Source organism: Eurytemora carolleeae, unplaced genomic scaffold (genome assembly GCF_000591075.1).
Source record: "Eurytemora carolleeae unplaced genomic scaffold, Eaff_2.0 scaffold216, whole genome shotgun sequence".
Taxonomy (NCBI): domain Eukaryota; kingdom Metazoa; phylum Arthropoda; class Copepoda; order Calanoida; family Temoridae; genus Eurytemora; species Eurytemora carolleeae.
This window is the reverse complement of record NW_019396333.1, coordinates 263766-287085: the sequence shown is the minus strand read 5'-3', so window position 1 is coordinate 287085 and position 23320 is coordinate 263766. Positions and strand designations below refer to the sequence as shown.

At 32.1% G+C, this 23320-nt stretch overlaps 2 protein-coding genes across 5 annotated transcripts in view; both read right to left on the bottom strand.

Annotated features, from left to right (window-relative positions):
- LOC111701115 (uncharacterized protein KIAA1109) overlaps positions 1 to 11161 on the bottom strand; it is a 63068-nt gene extending 51907 nt beyond the window's left edge. The window contains exons 1-18 of the mRNA XM_023472268.1: positions 11050 to 11161; positions 9524 to 9595; positions 8778 to 8851; positions 8018 to 8107; positions 7631 to 7740; positions 7238 to 7297; positions 6696 to 6822; positions 6182 to 6262; positions 5389 to 5448; positions 4664 to 4765; positions 3939 to 4064; positions 3475 to 3611; positions 3170 to 3224; positions 2700 to 2840; positions 2014 to 2075; positions 1687 to 1737; positions 828 to 900; positions 424 to 495 (exon numbers count right to left, since the gene is read on the bottom strand). Coding sequence (XP_023328036.1) covers positions 424 to 495; positions 828 to 900; positions 1687 to 1737; positions 2014 to 2075; positions 2700 to 2840; positions 3170 to 3224; positions 3475 to 3611; positions 3939 to 4064; positions 4664 to 4765; positions 5389 to 5448; positions 6182 to 6262; positions 6696 to 6822; positions 7238 to 7297; positions 7631 to 7740; positions 8018 to 8107; positions 8778 to 8851; positions 9524 to 9595; positions 11050 to 11128 — 1572 coding nt within the window. The 5' untranslated portion in view covers positions 11129 to 11161. The remainder of the gene's footprint in view (positions 1 to 423; positions 496 to 827; positions 901 to 1686; positions 1738 to 2013; positions 2076 to 2699; positions 2841 to 3169; positions 3225 to 3474; positions 3612 to 3938; positions 4065 to 4663; positions 4766 to 5388; positions 5449 to 6181; positions 6263 to 6695; positions 6823 to 7237; positions 7298 to 7630; positions 7741 to 8017; positions 8108 to 8777; positions 8852 to 9523; positions 9596 to 11049) is intronic.
- LOC111701121 (uncharacterized) lies at positions 11145 to 20161 on the bottom strand. 4 transcript variants are annotated; one of them, XM_023472279.1, is made up of 15 exons: positions 20107 to 20161; positions 19539 to 19618; positions 18988 to 19161; positions 18451 to 18705; positions 18182 to 18260; positions 17786 to 17863; positions 17478 to 17545; positions 16226 to 16314; positions 15715 to 15768; positions 15137 to 15201; positions 14205 to 14294; positions 13661 to 13710; positions 13129 to 13283; positions 11585 to 11660; positions 11145 to 11279 (listed from the first exon to the last, which is right to left on the bottom strand). In XM_023472279.1, exons 3-15 carry the CDS (start codon positions 19142 to 19144, stop codon positions 11215 to 11217), a joined length of 1281 nt encoding a protein of 426 aa, XP_023328047.1. In that variant the 5' UTR covers positions 19145 to 19161; positions 19539 to 19618; positions 20107 to 20161; the 3' UTR covers positions 11145 to 11214. The 4 variants fall into 4 exon arrangements, with proteins under 4 accessions (XP_023328047.1, XP_023328049.1, XP_023328048.1 ...); XM_023472281.1 differs by lacking the exon at positions 20107 to 20161 and adding an exon at positions 19991 to 20031; XM_023472280.1 differs by lacking the exon at positions 20107 to 20161 and adding an exon at positions 19952 to 19984.
- Positions 20162 to 23320: the final 3159 nt, after the last annotated feature.

Here is a 23320-nt window from a genome sequence, read left to right as displayed (position 1 = left end):
AAAGTACTAACCACCCCCTCTCACTCCTTGAATTTCATGATGAAAACTAATTTCTTAAATCTCTTCTAATTCTTAAAATTTCCAATATAGCTAAAAAGTTTATAAAACACAATTTTTTCATGAAAAAAAATTTTCAATATAAATTTTTTATTCTTACCATACTAACAAAGCACATTATTATTAATATTTTTTCTATTCAATAATCCATCCACAAGTAATTATTTTCTGTTTTCAATATCTTTTTCTAATAAATATTTTTTTTAAATCCCTATCTTAAATCAATAAAGTTATTGATTGATAATTACATACTTTTTCATCCAATATATAATTAACATATATATATATATCCTCCAATTTAGTTTTTTTTTTCATTTAACATCATATTTTTTTATTTGTTTTTAATAAAAAATATCCGGTTTTTACCTGAAAGAACCATTTATGAACAAAGACAAAATTGAGTGTAGCTTTGCTGGCGGTAAACGTGAAATTCCATTCCTTTAAAACATAGAACCAGTTAATAATAAAATTAATAAAATAGAAAACTATAGTTTTTATAAAGTAAAATAAAATCACTGAAAACAATTGAAAATTAAAAATGAAATTAAACGTATTTTGTAGTGCCCACTTATTAGTAAGATTTGCATAAACGATTTAGAACATTTATTTAGTAAATAGTACAGAGTTCTTTTTATCTTAAATAGTGTTGAATTATATCTATTTCCTTTCTTGTCTCTGAGAGAGGAACCACAATTAAATATTGTGTGATATGGGCATACAACTCTAAAAGGTCACGTGATCCCTTTAAAGGTCACGTGATAGATGAATACCTGGTGACTGTTCCAATATTGAGGATAGAACATGTCTATTTGGAACTCCAAGGTTTCACACAAAATCAAGTCCCTAAAAATAATTTCAAATCAAACTAAATAATTTTGAAAAGCAAAAACCATAACATTTGTGGTATTTTCACACAATGAGAACCAGAAAACTGTGGAAAAGGAAGATGACTTTAGACAAAAGATAAAGTTTTAAAAAATCCGATGAACATAATGCACAGACCATTAGACTTAAGCTAATAGTAAATTCTTTGTAACAAAATACATTACAAAATACATTTTGAAGTTTTGGTTCTCAATGTAATTGAATTTATCAACATATTCATCAATTCAATTTATCCAAACGTAGAAAAGGTATTAATAAAATACAGAGAAAAAAGTATTAATGTTAAATATACAAGGTGTCCCACATCATATTGGATCGTGTTATAGCTTTGAACTGCGATTTCCGGGGCTAATCAGAAAATTTAAGAAGAACAAATCAGTCTAAAAAATTGTATGTTGCTTATATAAATTCATGCAGTAAATACTAGGTATTATGTGCGCATATTGGCCGTAAAGTTTGGAGATAATCTAATCTAATATGATATGGGACGCTCTGTAGAAAAAAAAATATTTTTAGTTCTAAGATTTGCTTCAACAGTCAACACAAAATAGCAAGCCGGCCTACGCTTAGAGACATATTCAGGGGGGGGGGTGATAAGGGAGTTCAACCCCCAACCTGGGGCAGTAAAATCTATGTATACAGGGGGGTTTTAGGCCCCAACGGATTTTAAGTCTCCATTGGAAATAAAAACATTTAAGCTGCCCCCCTTTGAACTAAATCCTGAGTACGCCCTTGCAACGCTACCTGTATGCAAGGGATGTTGTTCCTTCTGGTTTCATCAAATTTCCATTCAATCTAAAAAGAAACATAATATTTCAAAACTACGCTTAAAGGGACTTTTAATGTAATTTCAAACGACCATCCATTAAAAAAGAGGGGTATGCCCGATTCACAACGTTTCTCATTAATGTGAAAGATAACGTCAAGTTGCTATTTTGACAAGTGTTTAATTCTGATAATTCCTCCACTGTTTCCTGCATGCAGTATTAAGCTATGAAACAATAAAGACAATAATTTTTTTATTTCCATGATTTACTGCCTTTAATTTCTTTTCAAAAAGAATGAAATTACCTTGTAGAGTATCCACTGCTGTTTTCTATATACCACGGAATTGTCATTTCAAAATAACTTCCCTAAACAAAGTTTTTTTTTTGATTTTACAAAAAAATTTACAGATGGACCCATTAAACCGTGGAAAAGGAAGACGACATTTCGTAAACAAATAGTTTACCAGTAGCCCAAAAAATTAAATGAGTCTATGTACACTGTACAACTGCTGTACAGTTTCAGATCTTTTCTGCACAGCTGTAAATATCTCCCTGTATTTAAGTTATATTGTTGTTTTCTTTAATTGATATTGTTCGTACTTTAGAAGTTTCTAGTTTCGACTGGAAACTAGTAATTAAGCAGAATAAATAAGAAGCACTTAAATCTATTAAGCTTTAACCCGAACTATGTTTCGTTAAAATTAACATTAAAATCATTTTTTAGTTAGTAAAGTACAATTATTAATAAATATGCATTAAAACCAAATAATTCATGAAACATTATGGTGCAATGATTATACATAAGTAATTTAAAATCACAACAAAATTACGAACTTTTCCTCAGTATTAATAATTAAATTGGTCTTGGATACAGTTCAGCCGTTTTGACGTTTATTGGACACAAACAAACCAACAGACCAACCAACAAACAAACAAACAGACTGCAGACTGCCTAATTATAATGTATTAACTATTTCTATTGCCACCAACCTGAGCAATGTTCATGTGTATAGCTTTGGTCTCCTTGTCCTTCGAGAAAAGAATATCAATAGTCGCCTCGTGGAGAGTAGACAACCGGATATCAAACCTCTTAGCAGCACGCTTATCTCCAGGTATAGGTTTAGGGGTAGCCTACATAATCAATTAACCAATAAATCAATCGATCAATAAATAAATCAATAAATAAATCAATAAATAAATCAATCAACCAATACATCAATTAATCAATATATATATCAGTCTTTACGTTAATAAGTCAATACCTCAAACAATCAATACAATAATCAATCAATATACGACAATCAGTCAATACATAAATCAACCAAACAATCAATCAATGCGTTGTTCATCCACACATCAATTTAATCAATAAATAATTTTCATCAATGGACTCATTCCAATAAATCAATCAGCCCATAAGCCAATCAATCAACAAACCGAAAAAAAATTATTAGATTTACCTTTAAGGGTTGGTAGTCTGGAGGAAAGAAAAATTTATACAGAAATTCTCGTTGCCTAAAAATTTACAGATTTTCAAAACAGAAACGAAAAAATGTAACGACTTAAAATCTTCTTAAATAAAAAATCTATATACGGAGACTAGAAGCGACTATATGTATAAGTCCAATGACTTCAATTTGCAGCAGAGCCATGATTCTTACTTTTAGATTCGCTTATTTGTCTTAAACATGTCCATGAACTTAAAAATTGAAATATTTTGAAAACTTTTACATCGGAAAATAATCTTTTTAATTAAAAAAAAAACCTGTCAGCCCAAGGTCCATAGCTGATATCAGTTCCCTTGCCACACTTGATATCTAGACCCCAGGAGGGTTGGGCAGGTTCTACCATTTCCCCAGATGGTAGGGTTAACAACTCCACATGTTCAGGGACCACGCCAGGCTTAACAATTCACGGATGTTAGGGATAATACAGATTTGAAATGATAGATTTGAGCAAAAGATCTAGGAGAGAGACAGCAATCTATTACCCCCACTTTAGTAAAATCCGGGTGGGGGGCGATACTATTTTTATTGATACAGTGTGTACACTGCACACATTGAAGTAGTATTTTTTCCCCCTCCCTGACTTATAATCTATAATCTTTCTTGTACTATGCAATGGAGTTAAGCTCGTCAAGCTAAGAATTAACGTATAAATTTGTATTAACAATGTCAGGCACGAAAAAGAAGAAAAAGAAATTCAAAAATTGGAGAAAATCAACTTTACCTCATCCATGTAGTAGTAAAGATGAACCAGATTACTGGCTAATATTACAAATCCATCCCCCATATTCCTCGGAGCTTCATCATGAGACCGTAAGCCTGTGTATTTAGGACTTTCGGCCAGTATAACCTACACAAATGCTGCCGTTGTATTTTCTGGTAACCTTTCATTTATAAAAAGGCGCATGGTGGAATCACAAAATATTAGTTTTTAAACCTTTATCTGATAAATTATGTGGAGACATTGTCGTTTTCTTAACATAAAAAAGTATTAAATTCTGATAATTTCCTCCAACTGAATCTGTAGAAGAAATACGCAAGTGAAAAGTTTTAAAGATAAACAATAAACATGGCTATCTCATTTATTTTTGATTATACAATATACAATCCTTTAAGGGTACCCTTGTGAATTAATTAATAAAACTGGAGAGTCACTTTAGATTATTATTTTATATCTCAGTACATCAAATTAAAGTACTCTTACTAGAATTATCAATAATGTAATGCAATTAAATATCAAAATTTAATATTCTTTACCAGGAATACGTATTTTTAGCTCTACTAGAAAATAGGAAAATTATTAGAGATTTGATTTAATGAAGAAAAAAAAATGAATACTTTTTATATAGATACATATAATTTCAACTGATTTAAAAAATAATCAAGATAAAATGGATAACAATTATAGTTAAATAAAATAGAAGTAATAGTGGTGGGACTGGGGGTTACCTTGATGTTCTCAGCGTTGCATTTAATAAAATGCATGAAATGATCCAGGTTTGTGTTGGCCGGCTTAGTGGAATAGGTCAAGTGCGACTCTTCTACAGAAACCTTTAAGATCAAGACAAACATCAAAACAAATTCAAAATATAAAGGGTTTTGTATCGCTTATTCAGGGAAAATAAATAAACGTTGATGAAAAGTTTCACCAAGTATTAAACAAAAATGACAATTTAAACCCAGTTTTTCAATTTTGAATCCCAACTTTGACTTTTAAAAGATAAATTTCCTTATCAATTACCTCAGGAGCCTTTAAAAAGCAAAGACGACTCCTGAATCGGCCATATAAATGCAAGTCATAAACTTTATTCTGATATCAGATATATCCTTAAAATTTTAACATTAATCAAAACGATGTGGGACACGCTGTATAATATAAATATGCTACAGGGTGTCCCAATAAAAATGGGAATTCAGTGACGATTTTTATTTAGTCTCCAATCCATGTCGCATTTTTCACAATTAATGCAGAATTCCAGCTTAAACATCTAATATCGAAAACGCATGGTCTTCAGATTTCCAAAATGTGGTCTAATATTTTTGTATCTTTCAAAATTTGTACAAATTCCATTTTTTCAATAGATCATAATTGTCTTAATGTCTAATATCTTCATCAATTTCCATGTTTATTGGGACACTCTGTATATAATAAATATACATGATATGTAACCTACCAATAATGTTGTTGGAAGAAGACGGTTTCCAAATATTAGTTTTCCAGTGGAAATATCAACCTGAAAAAAATCATATCGCAATTATTTGGTTCTTCAATCTTTGTTTTAAATAATCATCTGAACATATAAAAGTATTCCTTTTAAAACTCTTTCAAATTCCATCCAAATTTAATGAAATTCGATTCAAAATCAATAAACTCAATTATATTCCAGCCAAACTCAATAGAACTCAATAGAACTCAATACAAACTCAATAAAACTCCATACAAACTTAATGAAACTAAAAAAAAACAATAAAACTTCATGTAAAATCAAAAATAATCCATCCAAACTCAATAAAACTACATACAATCTCAATAAAACTAAATACATTCTCAATAAAACTCCATCCAGACTCAATAAAACTTCATTACTCAGTAAAACTAAATACAAACTCAATAAAAATAAATACAAACTCAATAAAACTACATACTAACTCAATGTTGTAGAGCCATGCTCTAGGTTCTAAGCAACTCAAAATACTTCAAACGAACTCAATAAAACTTCATAAAAACTCAATTAAACTAAATACAAACTCAATAAACTACATACAAACTCAATATCTTTCCATACGAACTCAAAAAAAACTTCATACAAACTCAATAAAACTCCATAAAACCTCAATAAAAACTCTATCCTAACAAAATAAAACTCCATACAAACTCAATAAAACTCATATTTAACAAAAACAAACCCCCTCCCCCACTCACTATCGTTGGATTAAAACTTGTGTGCACTGTATAGTGTATACTACCTTGATAACAGGGATAAGGTCTCTCCAGTTTTTGCCTAGAATATACTCGCTAGAATCCATATCTAGGTCTTCCTTCTTATCCTAGAATATTTATATTTTGCCTAGAATATACTCACTAAAATCCATATCTAGATCTTTCTCTGAGTTCCTTCTTATCCTAGAATATTAATATTTTGCCTAGAATATACTCACTAGAATCCATATCTAGATCTTCCTTCCTATCCTAGAATATTTATATTTTGTTTAGAATATACTCGCTAGAATCCATATCTAGGTCTCCCTTCTTATCCTAGAATATTTATATTTTGTCTAGAATATACTCGCTAAAATCTTTATTTATGTATTTTCTCTTTCTTTTTAATATTGAAACAATTAATTTAATTTTGTTTAGTAAAATGTAGCGTCATTATTTTTCTCGTCTTGAGATTAGAGCGATGGCATCTTCTCATCGTTCCATTTTCATCGCAATTTAAATTTTTTTAATGTTCGACACCCAAGTCACTTTGTCACATACCTGTACAACTGTAGATTCTTGTCGAGGCAGAATGCCAGGTTCCAAACCGAACTTTTCCTCTAGATCCTTGTACAGATGAGATCTGTTGTACACATGCAGCTCAAAACCGTACAATTGTACCGACAACCTTAAACAAAAAACTGTCAAACGTGTATGTACATTGTACAGGTGAGATATGTTGTTTACAAGTGCGGCTCAAAACCGTACAATTGTACAGATAACCTAATCAACAGAAAAACATGAACAGCTGAGATCTTTTGTTCACGTGCGGCACAAAACCGTACAGTTTTACAGATTACCTATACAATAGATTACAGGTACAGTTAAATCCCTCCCTGTTGTACAAATGCATTTCAACCCTATACAATTGTACAGTAATCTCACCACAAAAGATGTCTCCAAAGCTAAACAATATAAAGCAAAATAATTGTCGTCTGCTTTTAGTCTTTTTTGACTGATTTATCTTTGAAAATGAAGTAGGCACAGCATAAAAAAAACTTCTTCCGTTTATGGGACAAAAAGACTTAAGTAAAAATGTTCACCTGGTATCTGAATGCGAGAGATCTTCGGAAACATTTTTAGGTACGTAAGCTCGCCACCATCTAAAATAAGAAATAATCAATATTCGAAATAATTAAAAGGTATTGAATGTAGTTGAACGTAGTTGAACCACTGCCTTAATGCACCGGGTCAACCTGAAAAAAAGTGGTTAAATTTAGTCTAGTAGTTCAACTACATCTTGCATTCATTTAATCTGGTCCCTTGTAGGGAAAAATAGCCCTAAAGACATATGTGTGTTCTAATCATGTATTTTAAATTCCAAATCTTATATGAATCCATCTAAGTCAAAAGCTTGTGAATTTGGCCAATGTTTTGGTTCAAGTCATAAAGCTGAACTCCATCTAATTAAAAAGTTTTGATTTCTGATCACTAACCTGAATATAATATATCCATCTAGTGCTCTGACTGACCAGTCCGGAGTAATGTACGCAAAATCTCGAAACATCACTTTACCCGCCATCACTGAGAAACTGAGGGAACCAATCTAAATAAAGGGAATATTCGTGGTTGTATATTTAACGAAATTTTGAGAATGAAAGGATGAAAGATTGCAAGAATGAAAGGATGAGAGCATCAAATGCTGAAAGGATCAAAGGATCAAATGCTGAAAGGATGAAACGATCAAAGGATAAACGAATGAAAAAATAATACATGAACGAATGGATGAAAGAATGAAGGGATGAAAGGTTGAACGAATGAAAGAATGAATGAACAAAACGAGTAAACGAATGAACGCATAAATTAATAAATTAATGAATTACCTTGACGTATCCTACTTGAACAAACTTGTTAATAAGACTGGTAAACATGGAACCAACCACACGGGAGTTAAAGAAGGTTATATAAGTGATCTTAATAAACAATTAATCAATCAATCAATCAATCAATCAATCAATCAATCAATCAATCAATCAACCAATCAGCAAAAAATCATTAAAATTAAAATGACCAATTTTTCTATTTAGCTATGGTTTGAACCCAACTCCGGGAGCGTCGACAGAATTTATAACATGTCGTCTTTACAATTTTTCCATGGTTTTTATACTATTTTACCTAAATCCCAGGAATAGTAAAAATAAATAAATAGCCATGAAATATGCAGGATCATTTTTGAAAGCTCCATATAATTATTCAATTAAAAACCTAAACATCCGCAGCATTTCATTACCAGTAGGTTTAGGAAACGACATTTTATTTCGATGTTTCCAAAGTTCTGTATCTAATTTGAAACCGGTCCGGATGTGTAACAATGTAACATACTATGCCCCAATAACCAATGCTTCATACGGCCTACGCGGCAAGCCCTGCGCACTTGAAAAGTTGACAGTGATGGTGATGGGCGGGTTTCGAGACAGAAACATCCGATAAAAATCAAAGTACAAAAGATTAATTAAAAATTTTACTTTAAGTTCTTCTAATACCAGATCTCTCTTATTTTTCCAAAATACTTCCTTTCAAATAAAAGAAACAAACAAAACATCAAAAAAAAGATTACGGCTTTATTTCAATTAAAAAAATTACCCATATCATCGCCAGAAAGAGTGAAGCAAGGAAGAAAGCAAAGTTTGTCTCTTGGGGAATGGGAGGCAAAAAATCTGGAAACAAAATCAAAACCTCACTTTCAAATTTAAAAATTGTGTCGTAAGAACAAAAAAATGTGGATTATTATAAAGTTAACTTCTTAGTTTTTTTTTATTATAATTTATGTGTGTCAATTATTTAAGTTATGTTTAACCACTGTTTAAATTTTCCGGAGAGTAATACGTTTTGTGCCCCCCCCCCTTTAAAAATTGTGTCGTAAGAACAAAAAAATGTGGATTATTATAAAGTTAACTTCTTAGTTTTTTTTTATTATAATTTATGTGTGTCAATTATTTGTGGCAATAGAAAAATAAAAATTTTTTTCATTTAAGTAATTTTTTTGATCTTATAAAAATACAAAAAATAACTCCTCTAAGGATAACAGCGTTATAGTTAAAAGGGTCCTTATCAAATTATTGGCATGAAATATTCGCAACACCCTGCTAAAAAATGTTTAAAGGATTTTTAAAATTATATAAGCTAGATCCTTTTCAGAAAAGATACTTAAAATATTTTCTTTTGTACTGCTAACAACGTTTCAATTATTAATAATGAAAGCTTATTCGTAAAATTGTTTGGGTTAAAGATGAAAGTTTGCTTGTAAAATTGCTGGAAATGAATGTGTTGGTTAATCAGAAAAGTTTGCTTGTAAAATTGCTGGAATTGAAAGTGGTGTTAATATTTTCCTAATTTGTTGAAGTCTCCGACAATATCCTTGTTAAACTCCTTGATCTCATAGCTAGCAATATTGAAGAAACCTGGAACCAAAATACTGATCTATTAGACGACCGAACTAACTTAAAGGGACTGTTAACGTAATTTCAAGCAAGTCTCACTTGTATTACAGTGTTCGGCGTTTATATCAATACAATGAAGACGACTTTTCCTTTTAAAGTGTTTATCTCTAACAAGCGTTTTTCAAATTACAAGTTTATTTACAAGTAAACAAAGAGAAGATTTAAATTGAGAGCTTCTCTTTGTTTCCCTGTTTATGTGCATCCATGCTGTTTGAAAGTTTGGTAGAAATCTTAAGTCTTAAAAATTTAAATCTTAAGTCGTCTTCATTGTATTGATAAATATATACGGACTGTAGTTTAGGGCTCAGTTACATTTGGCATAATTACACTTGTCATTAGTAACACTTGCCATAAGTTACACTTGCCATAATTACAAATAATAATAGTTATACATACATACATTTTCTTATTGAACAACTAAAATCATAACTTTTATGACTACAATTAACAAATCTAAACGAGGGTCAGCTCATGAGCAGTATATAAGGTTAAGTTACTGCTCTATTGGAAAAGTATTGTATTGTCATTGATTCTTCAACAAGCTCTTTTATAGTGTTCATATCTCTCCCGTCAGCATTGTAAGAAAACTAAAGTTGGGAGTTTATGAGAAAATTTGTCGCATTTATAGAAAAAAATAGTTAGATTTACATCTTTGTAAAAGTTGGAAAATTATGACTAAAGCAATTATGGCAAGTGTTACGTATGACAGAAGTATTCATGGGAAGTGTAATTATGGCAGAAGTATTATGGCAAATGTAACTGAGCCGAGTTTAGAAGTTCCATGGCAACATTTACAACATTATGTTTTAAACCATTGCTTGAGCAAAATTGTGTGAAGGACCTGCAGTTAAATATAAATAATATGAGAATTCGAGGAAGCTATAATGGTTTACTTTGTTGGCCCATCTGCATACAAACTTAATTTTTAACCCTAGGAAAATATCCAAAATGGTTACACAAAGTGTCCATATGAGGATTCAGAACGGGACCCTCCATTTAAAAAGTAGTATGCCAAGCCAATTCTGATTATTTATGTATTGGTTCCAGCAGCAAAAAATCCACAAGTCACTTTTAAAGAGAAAGCTTTAATGAATATCGTTGCAAGTCATTCGAAATCACGTCACAAGTCCCTTTAAAGATTAGTTATAGTATATTATTACTAGCTAGAAAACCAAGCGTCCAGAGTACCCGAGGTTTCTCCCGCCGTCTACCCCTCTTGGTCGTATATTGCGACTTGGGCTATTTTCTGAAGTGGACCCACTCAATTCAGAATCTCTAAACCAAGCTAAGAACATTCCCGTTGTTCTCTCGAGTTACCCAATCAAAGTTTGAGACAATTCACTCAAGGGATTTCTGAGTTATGATCGGACATACAAAAAACAAACAGAGATTATAACTTAATATTAGTATTATCCCTGAAATGGTAAGGTTACGGAGCTGGATACCGTCCCCCGCTACTAGCGGGCTCTGTGTCCCCACCGTGGACTCCGACATTTTTAAAATCAATTCATCTGAAAATATAAAAAATATTTATTAAAATTAACTGGATTGAATTTTCACAGGAAAAAAGACCTCAAGGTCTAATTGTTCATCTGGTTCAAAACTGTCTTCATCATATTGTTAAACTTAGGGTTCACGTTCAGGTCTAAACATAATTATCGTTTTAATCATTATTTTTAACATTTAACAATTTAACATAAAGTCAGTAATCCTGGGTTAGGGTCTAGCTCCAGCCCCTTTTCTTTGTCTGCATAGGTTTTAAGCAAGGAGTATGGAATAACAAGGAACAGGAATCGACCAGTTCCGCCTCATCAAATAATAATAACAATATCAACAACTGCAATAAAAATAACAATAACAATAACAATAACAATAACAATAACAATAACAATAACAATAACAATAACAATAACAATAACAATAACAATAACTATAACTATAACAATGTACCTGTTATACCCTCAGTAAGAGATCTTGATAAAGTAGTGTCAGTATTACACTGGGACAACAGTAGGGTTTCCAGATACTTAGAAATTACAGAAGTTATTTTAAGATTTTTAACATTATTTGTAAATTTAGTTGTCATATTAATATTATTCATTAATTTATATGATTTATATTAATCAAAGGGAATATCTTTGTAATTTCTATTTATCGATTTAATTCAGATTTTAAAATCCCGACAAAGTTGACAAGGTTGACCCAGCTACATGGTTCAATACTGCTGGAGAAAATGTTACCCGATTAATAAGGAATACTGCCTATAAAGGCAATCTTCTTCCATCAAATCGATCAAATACAGATCAACGGAAAAAGTTCTTTACAAATAGTTAACCCGGTTTGGAATGTACTGCCGACGGAACTAAAAAACTCAAGAAATGTCAAGACAGGACTCGAGAAAATAATTTTCTGAAACTGTGTCAGGAAACAGTGTAAGGGAGGATGATAATGAAACATAAGGAAATGAAATCTGAAAAAGAGGCCCCGCTGGGCCGCTATACGTTCCAAGATGACTCTTAACTGACCACTGTTCAGACTAGAAACATCAAGAAATTTGCCTTGTTCACAATGATACTCTTAAAACCTGTATCTGACTAATAATGTAGAAGATATCGTTTTTCTAAAATGAAAAGTTTTCAATTCTCATAGTCGCCTATACTATTTTTGTACCAAGACACCCGCAAGAAACTATTAAAAGAGAAACCACAATTAAAAATAACCCTTTTTTCAAAGACACATAATGGATATCTCATTCATTCGTTATCAGTCAAAACGTTGAATGGTCACTCCAAATTACGGGCTTTAAGTTAAAGAAAAGTTTTAAAAGTTAAATTTATTTTTGAGTGGAAAATTCAGTTAACAGTAAATAATAGCATAATATATATGAACTGCTGATTGTGAACTAAATGAATAAAGTGCATTACTAAGTTAAGAAAAAAGATAAGATGAGAAAATATTTATGATAATAAAAAATAATCTTTGTATCTGAGAAGACCCTCCACCGGAATATCAATATCAATATCAATATCAATATCAATATCAATATCAATATCAATATCAATATCAATATCAATATCAATATTAATGTCAATATCAATATCAATATCAATATCAATATCAATATCAATATCAATATCAATATCAATATCAATATCAATATCAATATCAATATCAATATCAATATCAATATTAATGTCAATATCAATATCAATATCAATATCAATATCAATATCAATATCAATATCAATATCAATATCAATATCATTAATAATAATATAATTATCATTAAGCCTACTATCACTGTTTCTCGATGAAAACTAGAATTGTACAAACTAACCATGATTTAATTATATAACTCTAAATACCACCAATAAAAATCCTGTTTGCGAATTTGTCAGTTCATTTATGACTAAAAGAATATGTCCACAGATAAAAAATAAAGATTTCATGAAATAAAAAAGCAACGATGGCGCAATTGCCTGAAATAAATAAACCTGTTCTCTAAAATACTCCGGCGTCTGCCCGTGGGACCAGCTCCAGGCAATTTTTACTAAACCGGGTAAAAGTGTGCGGCATTCACGCGCAGCAGCATCTGGATGCCGCACAATAATCCCTTGCCAGATATTGAGTAGCACCAAACAATGCTGTCCTAGAAAATATAAAATGGTTTTAAAAATGTTACCGTTTCTGTCTGCAAACGTAATTTCAAGTTACACTCCATTTGTACAAATGTATACCTAAAATCTTTATTGATTGAAAATAGATATTTGCATTAAAATTTCGTGAAATGTGTGAAATCATTTGCATCGAGTCCACAGTCCACACTGTTCACTAGAGCATTTTTATGCTTGCAGTGCACATAGTATTTACCGAGAAAAATGGTACCGTTGTGAATCACAGACTTGAAATTAAGTTTTTAGTCACATTTTAATCATATAGATATTCATTTATATCAGACTTTACATACAAAGAGAAGAGTGTAGCTTAACTAAATATATTTATCTAAAAAATCGATCCAAAACTTACCTAACACTTGTATTTCCGATTGAATGAGGCCAGACAACCTGGAAACCCATCTGATAAAATAAAATAGTATTAAAGACAATTAGAAGTCTCAACAAAAACAAGTTATGATAAAAATTAGCATGGCCTTGATTTTTTAGCTTTTTTTTAACCATCAAATACAAAATTCCGTCAAGATCTAGAAAACCCTAAATTCAAAGAGTTCAGTTAGATCTAGTAACCACTAAATTCACCTAAATTCTACTGGACCTAGTGAACCCTTAATTTACCTAAATTCTATTGGACCTAGTAAACCCTTAATTTACCTCAGTTTAGCTGGACCTGGTGAACCCTAAATTTACCTGGACCAAGTAACCCCTTAATTTACCTCAGTTTAGCTGGACCTAGTAAAACCAAAATTTAACGTAGCTCAGCTGGACCTAGTAAACCTTAAATTTAAATTAGCTCAGCTGGACCTAGTACACCCTAAATTCACCTTAGTTCAGCTGGACCTAGTAAACCATATATTTAAATTAGCTCAGCTGGACCTAGTGAACCCTAAATTTACCTAAGCTCAGCTGGACCCAGTAAATCCCAAGTTCCTTGAAGAAGCTTGGACAGAACCAATTTCTTCTTCATATTTGATTCCATATCCAAACTAAAATAATTTTTAGAAAAATTAATAATCAAAAATATGCTTCACAGAAAAATTCTTCAGAGACATAAATGTTGGAAAAATCTCAAACCTTTCCTCCCTAAAAAAAATAATAGCTAAAAATAGAGTTTCAAATAAATAGTTTTAAATTTTTTTTTAATGAAATGGGGATTTTGGATTTTTTTCCAGGCAGTAAGCCTCCCCCCCTCCTACAGTGGGGTATCAGGGGGGGCATCAATATTAAGTTTACACCATAAACCTCTTATTCAAGTCAAATAAGGCTGCCAATAAAGATTTTTTTTTGATAGAAGTTTCTAAATAAGCCGTAATGTTGCCTTAAAGTTCTAAAATCTGACGGGAAACTGGTCATTTCCGTGATAACCCTTAAATTAGGTATTTTGTACATGAATCAGAGACAAAACAAATACTTTGGCGAGCTTGCGACGCTCCCATATCTTTTATTAATGGTCATTCAAATCTATTTATATATCTAGATTATCCTAAATACATTGTAATTTCGTGTAAAAAAAGCCATAAAAACATAATATTTTTTACGTCTCCTGTATAACCTATGTACGCAATATTTCGGAGTTACAGGATATATGAACGGGAAAAGTAATTATAGATTGAAATCATTATAAATCAATGCAAAATACAATTGATCAATGTTTGTAAATGAAAAGATTTCAGAATACATTAAAATTGTCCATTCTCATTATGAATCACAAAGCATATGCATTTTAAAAGGAAGATTATGACAAAAACAAGTCACCCCCTCCCCATGCACTGACTCCCTTATATTACCCCAATGTGCACCCCACACCCTAATTTATAATAATATTTACCAGGCTATAGTTTTCTCTACAAGTAGGTCAACTTTACTTATTTTTGCTGGATACAGGATAGAATCCTTAAACCAACCTATTTATTTTTCTATAAGGGTTGTTTAATGTTCATAGATCATGGATCATGGATCATGGATCATGGATCATGGATCATGGATCATGGATCATGGATCATGGATCATGAATCATGGATCATGGATCATGGATCATAGATCATACATCATAGATCATAGAACATAGATCATAGATCATAGATCATAGATCATAGATCATAGATCATAGATCATAGATCATAGATCATGTTCGCGCTCCTTTTTAAAGATGTTCGAATGTTTTATTGTTGCTTTTTTTCAGAGGAAACTTCTTCAATACATTATGAACAAATTTTTGATAATTATAGATTAGAGTGATTTTTAAATTTTACATTTTACTCCTTTGTCAACATTACGCAGCCCTGGGGTCATGTCAGGTCCCACGAAATATGTTAGTTCTATTAGGAACAGAAGAATAGTTTTTTCTTTTACCAAAAAAGTAATGTTTCATATTTTCCAGAATAATTTTTAAAAAAATAAATATTCCTTTGAGCAGAGTTTGAGAAGATAGATCAGAGGGTGTACTGAAGATTCTAGAACCTACAAACAATTGATTATTATAAAAACTGGGGTGTATAATTTTAAGAATAGCTTTTGACCAATTTAGGAAAGAAAAATGAAAAAGCTGATTGGCAAGTTATTTTCCTCTGAAATCCATTTGTTTTCCTAAATTCAACTAAAAACCTAAATCCCTATCTTCTTCGGTAAAAAATGATTTTCTAGAAAGTAGGGGGGCCGGGGATGATGATTTAGAAGTAATTAAACACCCCTTTATAAAAATAATGTTAAAAACTAATATGTTGATAAATCTGATAAGAAAGCCGATGTAAAATATACGTTTAAGAAAAAAAATATTCTGTACAAATTTATTTTAATTGGAAAAGATAATAATATTAAATGGAATGTATATAAATATATAATACATCGTTAAGTTTTTCAAACTAAGAAGAATATTTAGAATACAATTTTGTTTCTTCAATGTAATGTAAAATTTTACCTCGATATCTTTAGTATAAAGACTTGGTAGAAGAGCGTCATAGAGTACATTATCCCGTCCATACTTAGTAAGATAACTACTTGGTATTCCTGGATAATATATAGAGTACATTATCCCGTCCATACTTAGTGAGATAACTACTTGGTATTCCTGGATAATATATAGAGTACATTATCCCGTCCATACTTAGTGAGATAATTACTTGGTATTCCTGTATAATATAGAAAATACATTATCCTGTTTTGTAATTCCTACAATAGATATGTAGTAAATGCCGTACTCTTAAAACTTCGCCCCAAACTGTATCAGTCAAGGTACAGCCCGTTCGCTATCACAGTCAACCAGGACACAATCCACTAGGCAACAATCCCGTGAACTATCAAGGCCACTAACACAGGGCGAGATCTTGGTAGCTATCAAACAAGCTATAACTCAGGCTCTAAATGCCCCACAGGGACACAAGCGTAGCTATAAAACAAGCTATTACTCAGGCTCTAAATGCCACACAGGGACACAAGCGTAACTACCCAACAAGCTATTACTTAGGCTCTAAATGCCAAACTGTGACAAAAGCGTAGCTATCAAACAAGCTAATACTTCGGCTCTAAATGCCACACAAGGACACAAGCGTAGCTATCACACCAGCTATTACTCCGGCTCTAAATTCCACAAAAGGATACAAGCGTAACTATAAAACAAGCTATTACTCAGGCTCAAAATTTAGCCACACAGGGACTCAAACATTGGCTATCGGTCAAGCCCTTAATCGATCTCTACCTTTAATTAAGATAGGATCTCAACCCGAATATTTAAACGAGGATACAATTTTTCTACATTGTAATCAAAGGAGTACTGATTCTACCTAACTATATTTGAGGTTTATATGTTACAAGTTAAAGTTAATAGACGTAATTACAATCCCTTGATCGTTATCTATATCACATGATTAAGGCAATCATGTTACGTATTACAGCACAGTTAAAATAGGCACATTTAAGATGTGCGTATTTATAGAATTAGCGAAGATAGATATAATGTAGTTAAGCTATCTCCACACATGTTTATAAGTTGAATGTACATATAAAAAAGGTTTAAGCTAACAATGCTACGTATTCATTTACACCTCAGTTCAAATGAATAATGGTTTTTTACGTTAAGTTTACAAACATATAATTAATGATGTACAATTTACTACAAGTTAACAGAATATCATGTGACTCGATATTTATTACATAGAGATATTTATATTAACCTGTTAGAATATATTTACAGAAATGAACTCCCATTAACCGCGGCCAGACCATCCAACTATCCAACCATCTGGAATAGTTTTTGGTCACTTAAAGGGGCTGTAGACAAACATTCAAGTGTACCTTTAATTTTAAAAAAAAGTATATCCAACTCTCTTGTGTTTTCATTTGGAAAATTATGTTTTTTCTTGTGATTTTTACTTTTTTGTTTGTATTCGGTTAGAATTCAAAAAAGTAAAAATCACGGTCAAAAAAAAACATATTGTCCTGAATGAAAGACAAGACAGTTACGTAAATAGATATTTTCTACCTCAGTAAATAAGGGAATATTTTGGTGAAGTGTTCTCCACCAAGTTTTCCATCAAGACCGGAGAAAACAACACAAGCACTAGATCAAATTATCTCAATGAAAAACAAAAAATTGGGCCTCAGGATCCGGATCATATACAGCATCATATCTAGGTCCATAATGATATTAGTAAAAAGCATAACTTAAGGCCGAATTTTTGTTTGCCTGGTTTTTAGTCATTGGAGAAATATTAAAGCGAAATCAATACATACATTTTCAATCATCATTAAAATTTGATTTTTGACAGTGGGGTCCAGAGACCAGAATCCAATTCTACGTTAAATCAAATGAGTCCCACGAATTAATGGCAGCACTCTCGCCAGTTGCTGTTTCCAAAGAGCGGTTTTTGTTTTTTACCTGTGACATGCGGCAGGATTAAAGGTCCAGGTTTCTAAACGTGGAGAGAGGATTTGAAATATCTCACTCAGATTCTCCTCTAAAAATTACATGATTCGAACATTTTTATTTAAACAGAAAAAACAACTCTGTTGCTAAAATATTCAGGTAATAAAGATTTTAACTAGTGGAGAAAATAAGCAAGTCCATGTTAGGTTTACAACAAAGTTTTTCGCAAGAAACTAAAAAAAAGTTAGCGGTAAATTGAGGAAAATTTTGAGTAATTTTACCCAAAATTGTGGAGAATTTCTTTTGAAGATTAGTTTCCAGTTCCAATTTGATCCTGGACACTTGTTCATGGTGAGAGAAACTGGACCAGGACATCCAGGACATCCAGGAGGATTGATCATTTTCCGAGTTCTCTTCAATCTCAAGGATCTTAGTAAATTCGAGATTCTCCGGGTTTTCGAAAGAGTTGGATGCATTATTTTCTCCAGAATTAGTTGATATGTGCATGTGCTCACATATCAATACGAGCAGTAAACCTTATAAATATAGATTTTATTTCTTGGATCAACAAATAAGGGAGTATTTATTTATGCATTATTTATGTACATTCGTATTTTTTTATTAATACTAAACGTTGGAACCGGCTGAAATGATTGAACCCTTAAATCTGATATCGGGTTGAATATAAAATTATGCCCTGAAGCAAAAACATACCGTTAAAACATTAAAAATTATATGAAGTTTCATGCTCCTCCCTCCTTCGAAGGCAAGGGTTATTTTGAAGAAGAAAAAAACCACATAAAAATCTATCTTTATTCCTAAATGCTTGTTTTCAACTGTCTCTGCTTGGATATTGAGAAGAACGTGAAGACTGTTTGGTAACTGCTCAAGGTAGTCCTCAGAGCAGTAAGGACGCTCTTCAGGTAGGTTTAGAGAAGGAGTCAATCCTTTCTCCAAACCTTCTTGCTTTTCCATCTTAGTTTTTGAAGGCACTGAAAAATAAAGAATTTAAATCATTAAAACAAGATATCTTCATTTATTTACCAAAAATGTATCGCAATTATGAACTTTAAGGGAGAAACTTTTGAATTTCGTTAAACCTATGACTTCAGCCCTCAGATGAATTAAAACCATTGGATGAATTGATTGGAATTAGATGGAATTGAATGGAATTGGGACTGTAATTGGAATCGGAACTGAACTATTGAACTTAACTGAATTGAATTGAATTGAATTGAATTGAATTGAATTGAATTGAATTGAATTGAATTGAATCGAATTAAATTGAAATGAATTGAATTGATTTGAATCGAATTAAATTGAATTGAATTGAACTGAATTAAAATTATCAATTTGATAGATTGCTAACCTTTTCTCCTCTCTGAATTGTGTGAGTATAAAACAGGCAGATCTTATCTTTGCAGCAGAGGACTCAAGATTTGTGGAAACCTACAAAATTTTGAATGTTTAAAAAATTTGCAAGATCTAGGCACTTTTGAAATTTAAATCTAAATTTAAATTTAAAAAGAGTGACTCATTAAAATACGGATATAGTTACTGCTTAGAGACCCTGGATTAAAGAAAAACAAAACTATCTATGTAAATTAAGAACCCTAGTCGACTGTACCTGGGATATCTGGGGGAATAAAGATCTCAGTCCTTCACCTTGGATAACTGGGAGGGTAAAAAAACCAAGTACTTTACCTGAGATAACTGGGAGAATAAAGAACCCCAGTCTTATACCTGGGATATCTGGGTGGATAAAGAATCCCAGTCCTTTACCTGGGATATCTGAGTGGATAAAAAACCCAAGTCCTTTACCTGGGATATCTGAGTGGATAAAAATAATCAGTCCTTTACCTGGATTATCTGGGTGGATAAAAACCCCAGTCCTTTACTTTGGATATTTGAGTGGATAAAGAACCCCAGTCCTATACCTGGGATATCTGAGTGGATAAAAAACCCAAGTCCTTTACCTGTGATATCTGGGTGGATAAAAAACCAGTCCTTTACTTGGGATATTTGAGTGGTTAAAGAACCACAGTCCTTTACTTGGGATATCTGATCAAATATTTGTCTCTATCAAAATTCGATCGTCATTAAATTTTTTAAAATTTTGAAAATCCGCGAAATTTTTTGTGAAAATCCGCGAATTATTTTTGTTTTGTTTTACGATGTACACAAAGAGAACATGTTCACAATTAATTTAGGAGATGGGCGCGAAGCGCCCTCTAAGGCTAGAAAGAAGGGCGCGAAGCGCCTTGAATTTCTAGTAATTTTAAATTTCGTCATACCTAAAACTGGATTCGATAGTTTATTTTCGATGCTGGCACAGTCCCTAAAAATATTTAAATATATATTTTTTTTAAAAACTTTAATTCATATTTACCTTGATATTGCGGAGATCCTTTCAGACAACAGGGCTAGCTTGTCAGTCAGCTGTCCTAGTGAACCTGGTGTACAGACAATACTGTACTCAGGACTAGTTGTACTGTACTGTAAACTGAACTGGTGTGGAGTAGCTGCAAGTTTCAGGGCACCAACCTCCTCCTAAATAATAAATGAGCATTGTAAATATTTTTTATTTCTCAAATATCATTTCTGATTTGTAGAATGTCCTATTTAAAAAAATACCTTGATTTTACATCATAAAATTCATAATTGCATTTTTGGATTCTCATAAATGAAAACTTTAATATTTATGGGAAGCAGAAACAATGAGGGACAACTGAAGGGTACTGTTGTGAATTGGGATTGTGACACTTCTAGTTTGGTCAAAAATCTTTAAAATAGCTATAGATAACACATACCTGAAGTTTACAGATTTCTACCAGAATGCTTCCCAAACTGTTTTTCTTAAAATGGTTTTATTTTCATTTCATATTTTTATTCAACTACAAAGCACGAGATAGTACAAATAACAAATCACAATTTACTATGAAGTTTGAACCCGCCTAACCAGAATGTTGACTTTAACAAGTGCATAAGATCGAGTAATATTGTTGTATAAAAGTTGTGTTGAATATTTTCAAATTTTTACACAATCTAACTCAATTCTGATCACTCCATGGGTTTATATTTATATATATTTATGTGTATTTATTTTTTATAATCTGGGGACAAAAACTGTCATCAAAAGGCAAATTTTTCATCATTATTTATAATTTTCCCCATAAACTAATTTATTTTCCTAAATCAGCCAAGAAAAAAATATACCACTCCGCGCAAACATCAAAACTTTACGGAAAACAATTTCTTTTTGACAAAAAAAAATACACTCCTGGGTTACCCCCCCTTGATAATTTTGTGGTTGCAGCACCCGTCCCCAAGCCTGTCATAAAATTAACCACGCACTCGGCCATTTAATCAGTCCTTTCCATCCCATACTGATTAGCAAACCATCTTTAATTTACCAAACATACACATTAGATAATACAAAATATATATTTTAAATCTCCATGTTTAAATCATTTGAAATCGGAGTCATGTTCAAACTTGAAGAGAGGAGGGGGAAGGAGGTTCAGGAAAAGATTGTTTCCTACAACTCCCCCCCCCCCTTCACCATCCCGGCCATTCATAAAAAAATTAAAGATGGTGAAGTGGCCGCAGCACCCGGCCCCCTGGCCTGTCCCAGCCGAAGCACTCGGCCCCTAGCCCGTCTGAGTAGCAGCGCTCGGCCCAGAAATTGTCTTAACCTTACCCATGACCCTTGAATAAAACTAAAAAAAATAATTTTGATGAAAATGTATTATGTCAGTACAAAATTTAATAAAAGGTGGATGGGGACCGGATGGGGGGCCCAAAAATCGTTTACTAGGACGTGCCCGAAAAATCTACCTTCAATGAAGACTTATCCGTCTCTATACCTCTGAAATAATATCAAATTGTTAAAAAAGATAATATTTGCGTTCATAACCACTCACCTAAATCCAAACTGTTGGGCTATCTCTAAAAAGTTGGCATTATTTGTATCCCAGTTTGAATCCATGGTTCATCGTTAGGTTTCTGTTTATCTGTTTAAAATAAAATCAATCGAATTAAAAACATAGAGGCTGCCAGAATGCGCGAATGCCGCGAATATTTACATTTCTGGACATATTTTATTGGGGACATTACTATCCTAAAAAAATACAATTTCTTTTAAGGTTTAAAGAAGAATTGAGATAAAGTTTGCAAGAATAGTTTTTTTTTATTTGTTTCAGGCATTAGAATATTTGAATTTGTTTAATAAAAATATATTAATTAAAAAACCATTATAGGGTGCCATTCATCTGAAATTATCTCCATAAACTGAACTATAATTCATCGAGTAATAAATTATATATAATCGGATATCTACATTAATTTTTGTTAGAACAGAACCCAGCTGTCTTTATATTAAGCGTAAGGTTTTTATAACAAATTCTTAAGAAAGAAACGTTCGTTCAATCGAACGTTAGTCCGATTGATAAAACATCGTTTCTATCTCTTCTTTCTGATTGGTCCACCAAACAGCAGACTCTGCGTTCATTGGACCATATTGTATTGTAATATTTGTCAACATCAGACTTCATGAACCACATGAATTTCTTAGTTTTCGACGTCTGAGGCAGTCTAAGCTTAAATCTGAGAAAATGTCGGTTAGAAGAACTGACAAAAATCGTTCTCTAGGAATATACCCAACAATTTTATAAACATGATCTTTAAATTTCGTGTTTGGCACGGTTTTCTTTGATGCATAATTGGGTGACTGGCCTTCTCAGGGAAGTTACCTTGTATCCTTGATTTTCTTGATATTTCTTGAAGGGTATAGTTTCTTCAAAACTTGAATAAGATAAGTTGACTTTTCAATTCTTGTAATCTTAAGTGCTCACACGATGATTTGAACCCTAACATGTTTTAAATTATTTGGTAATTTCCTAGAGAACGATTTTTGGACCCCACATTTTGGACCCCTGCACGATGGTGTGTTGGGTGGGTCTGATGGCAGTCTGGGGGTTCCACTTTGGGTTCCCTTTTAGATTTAAATTTGATTGATTGATTTATTGATATATCTATGTGTTACATGTGAGATCCATGTACAAAATTGAAAGGAGGGTGGAGGGGGGGGGGCCGGGTCGTTCTCTATGTAATTGCCTATTCCTCTCAATGGGGCTTACAACTCCCCATTTT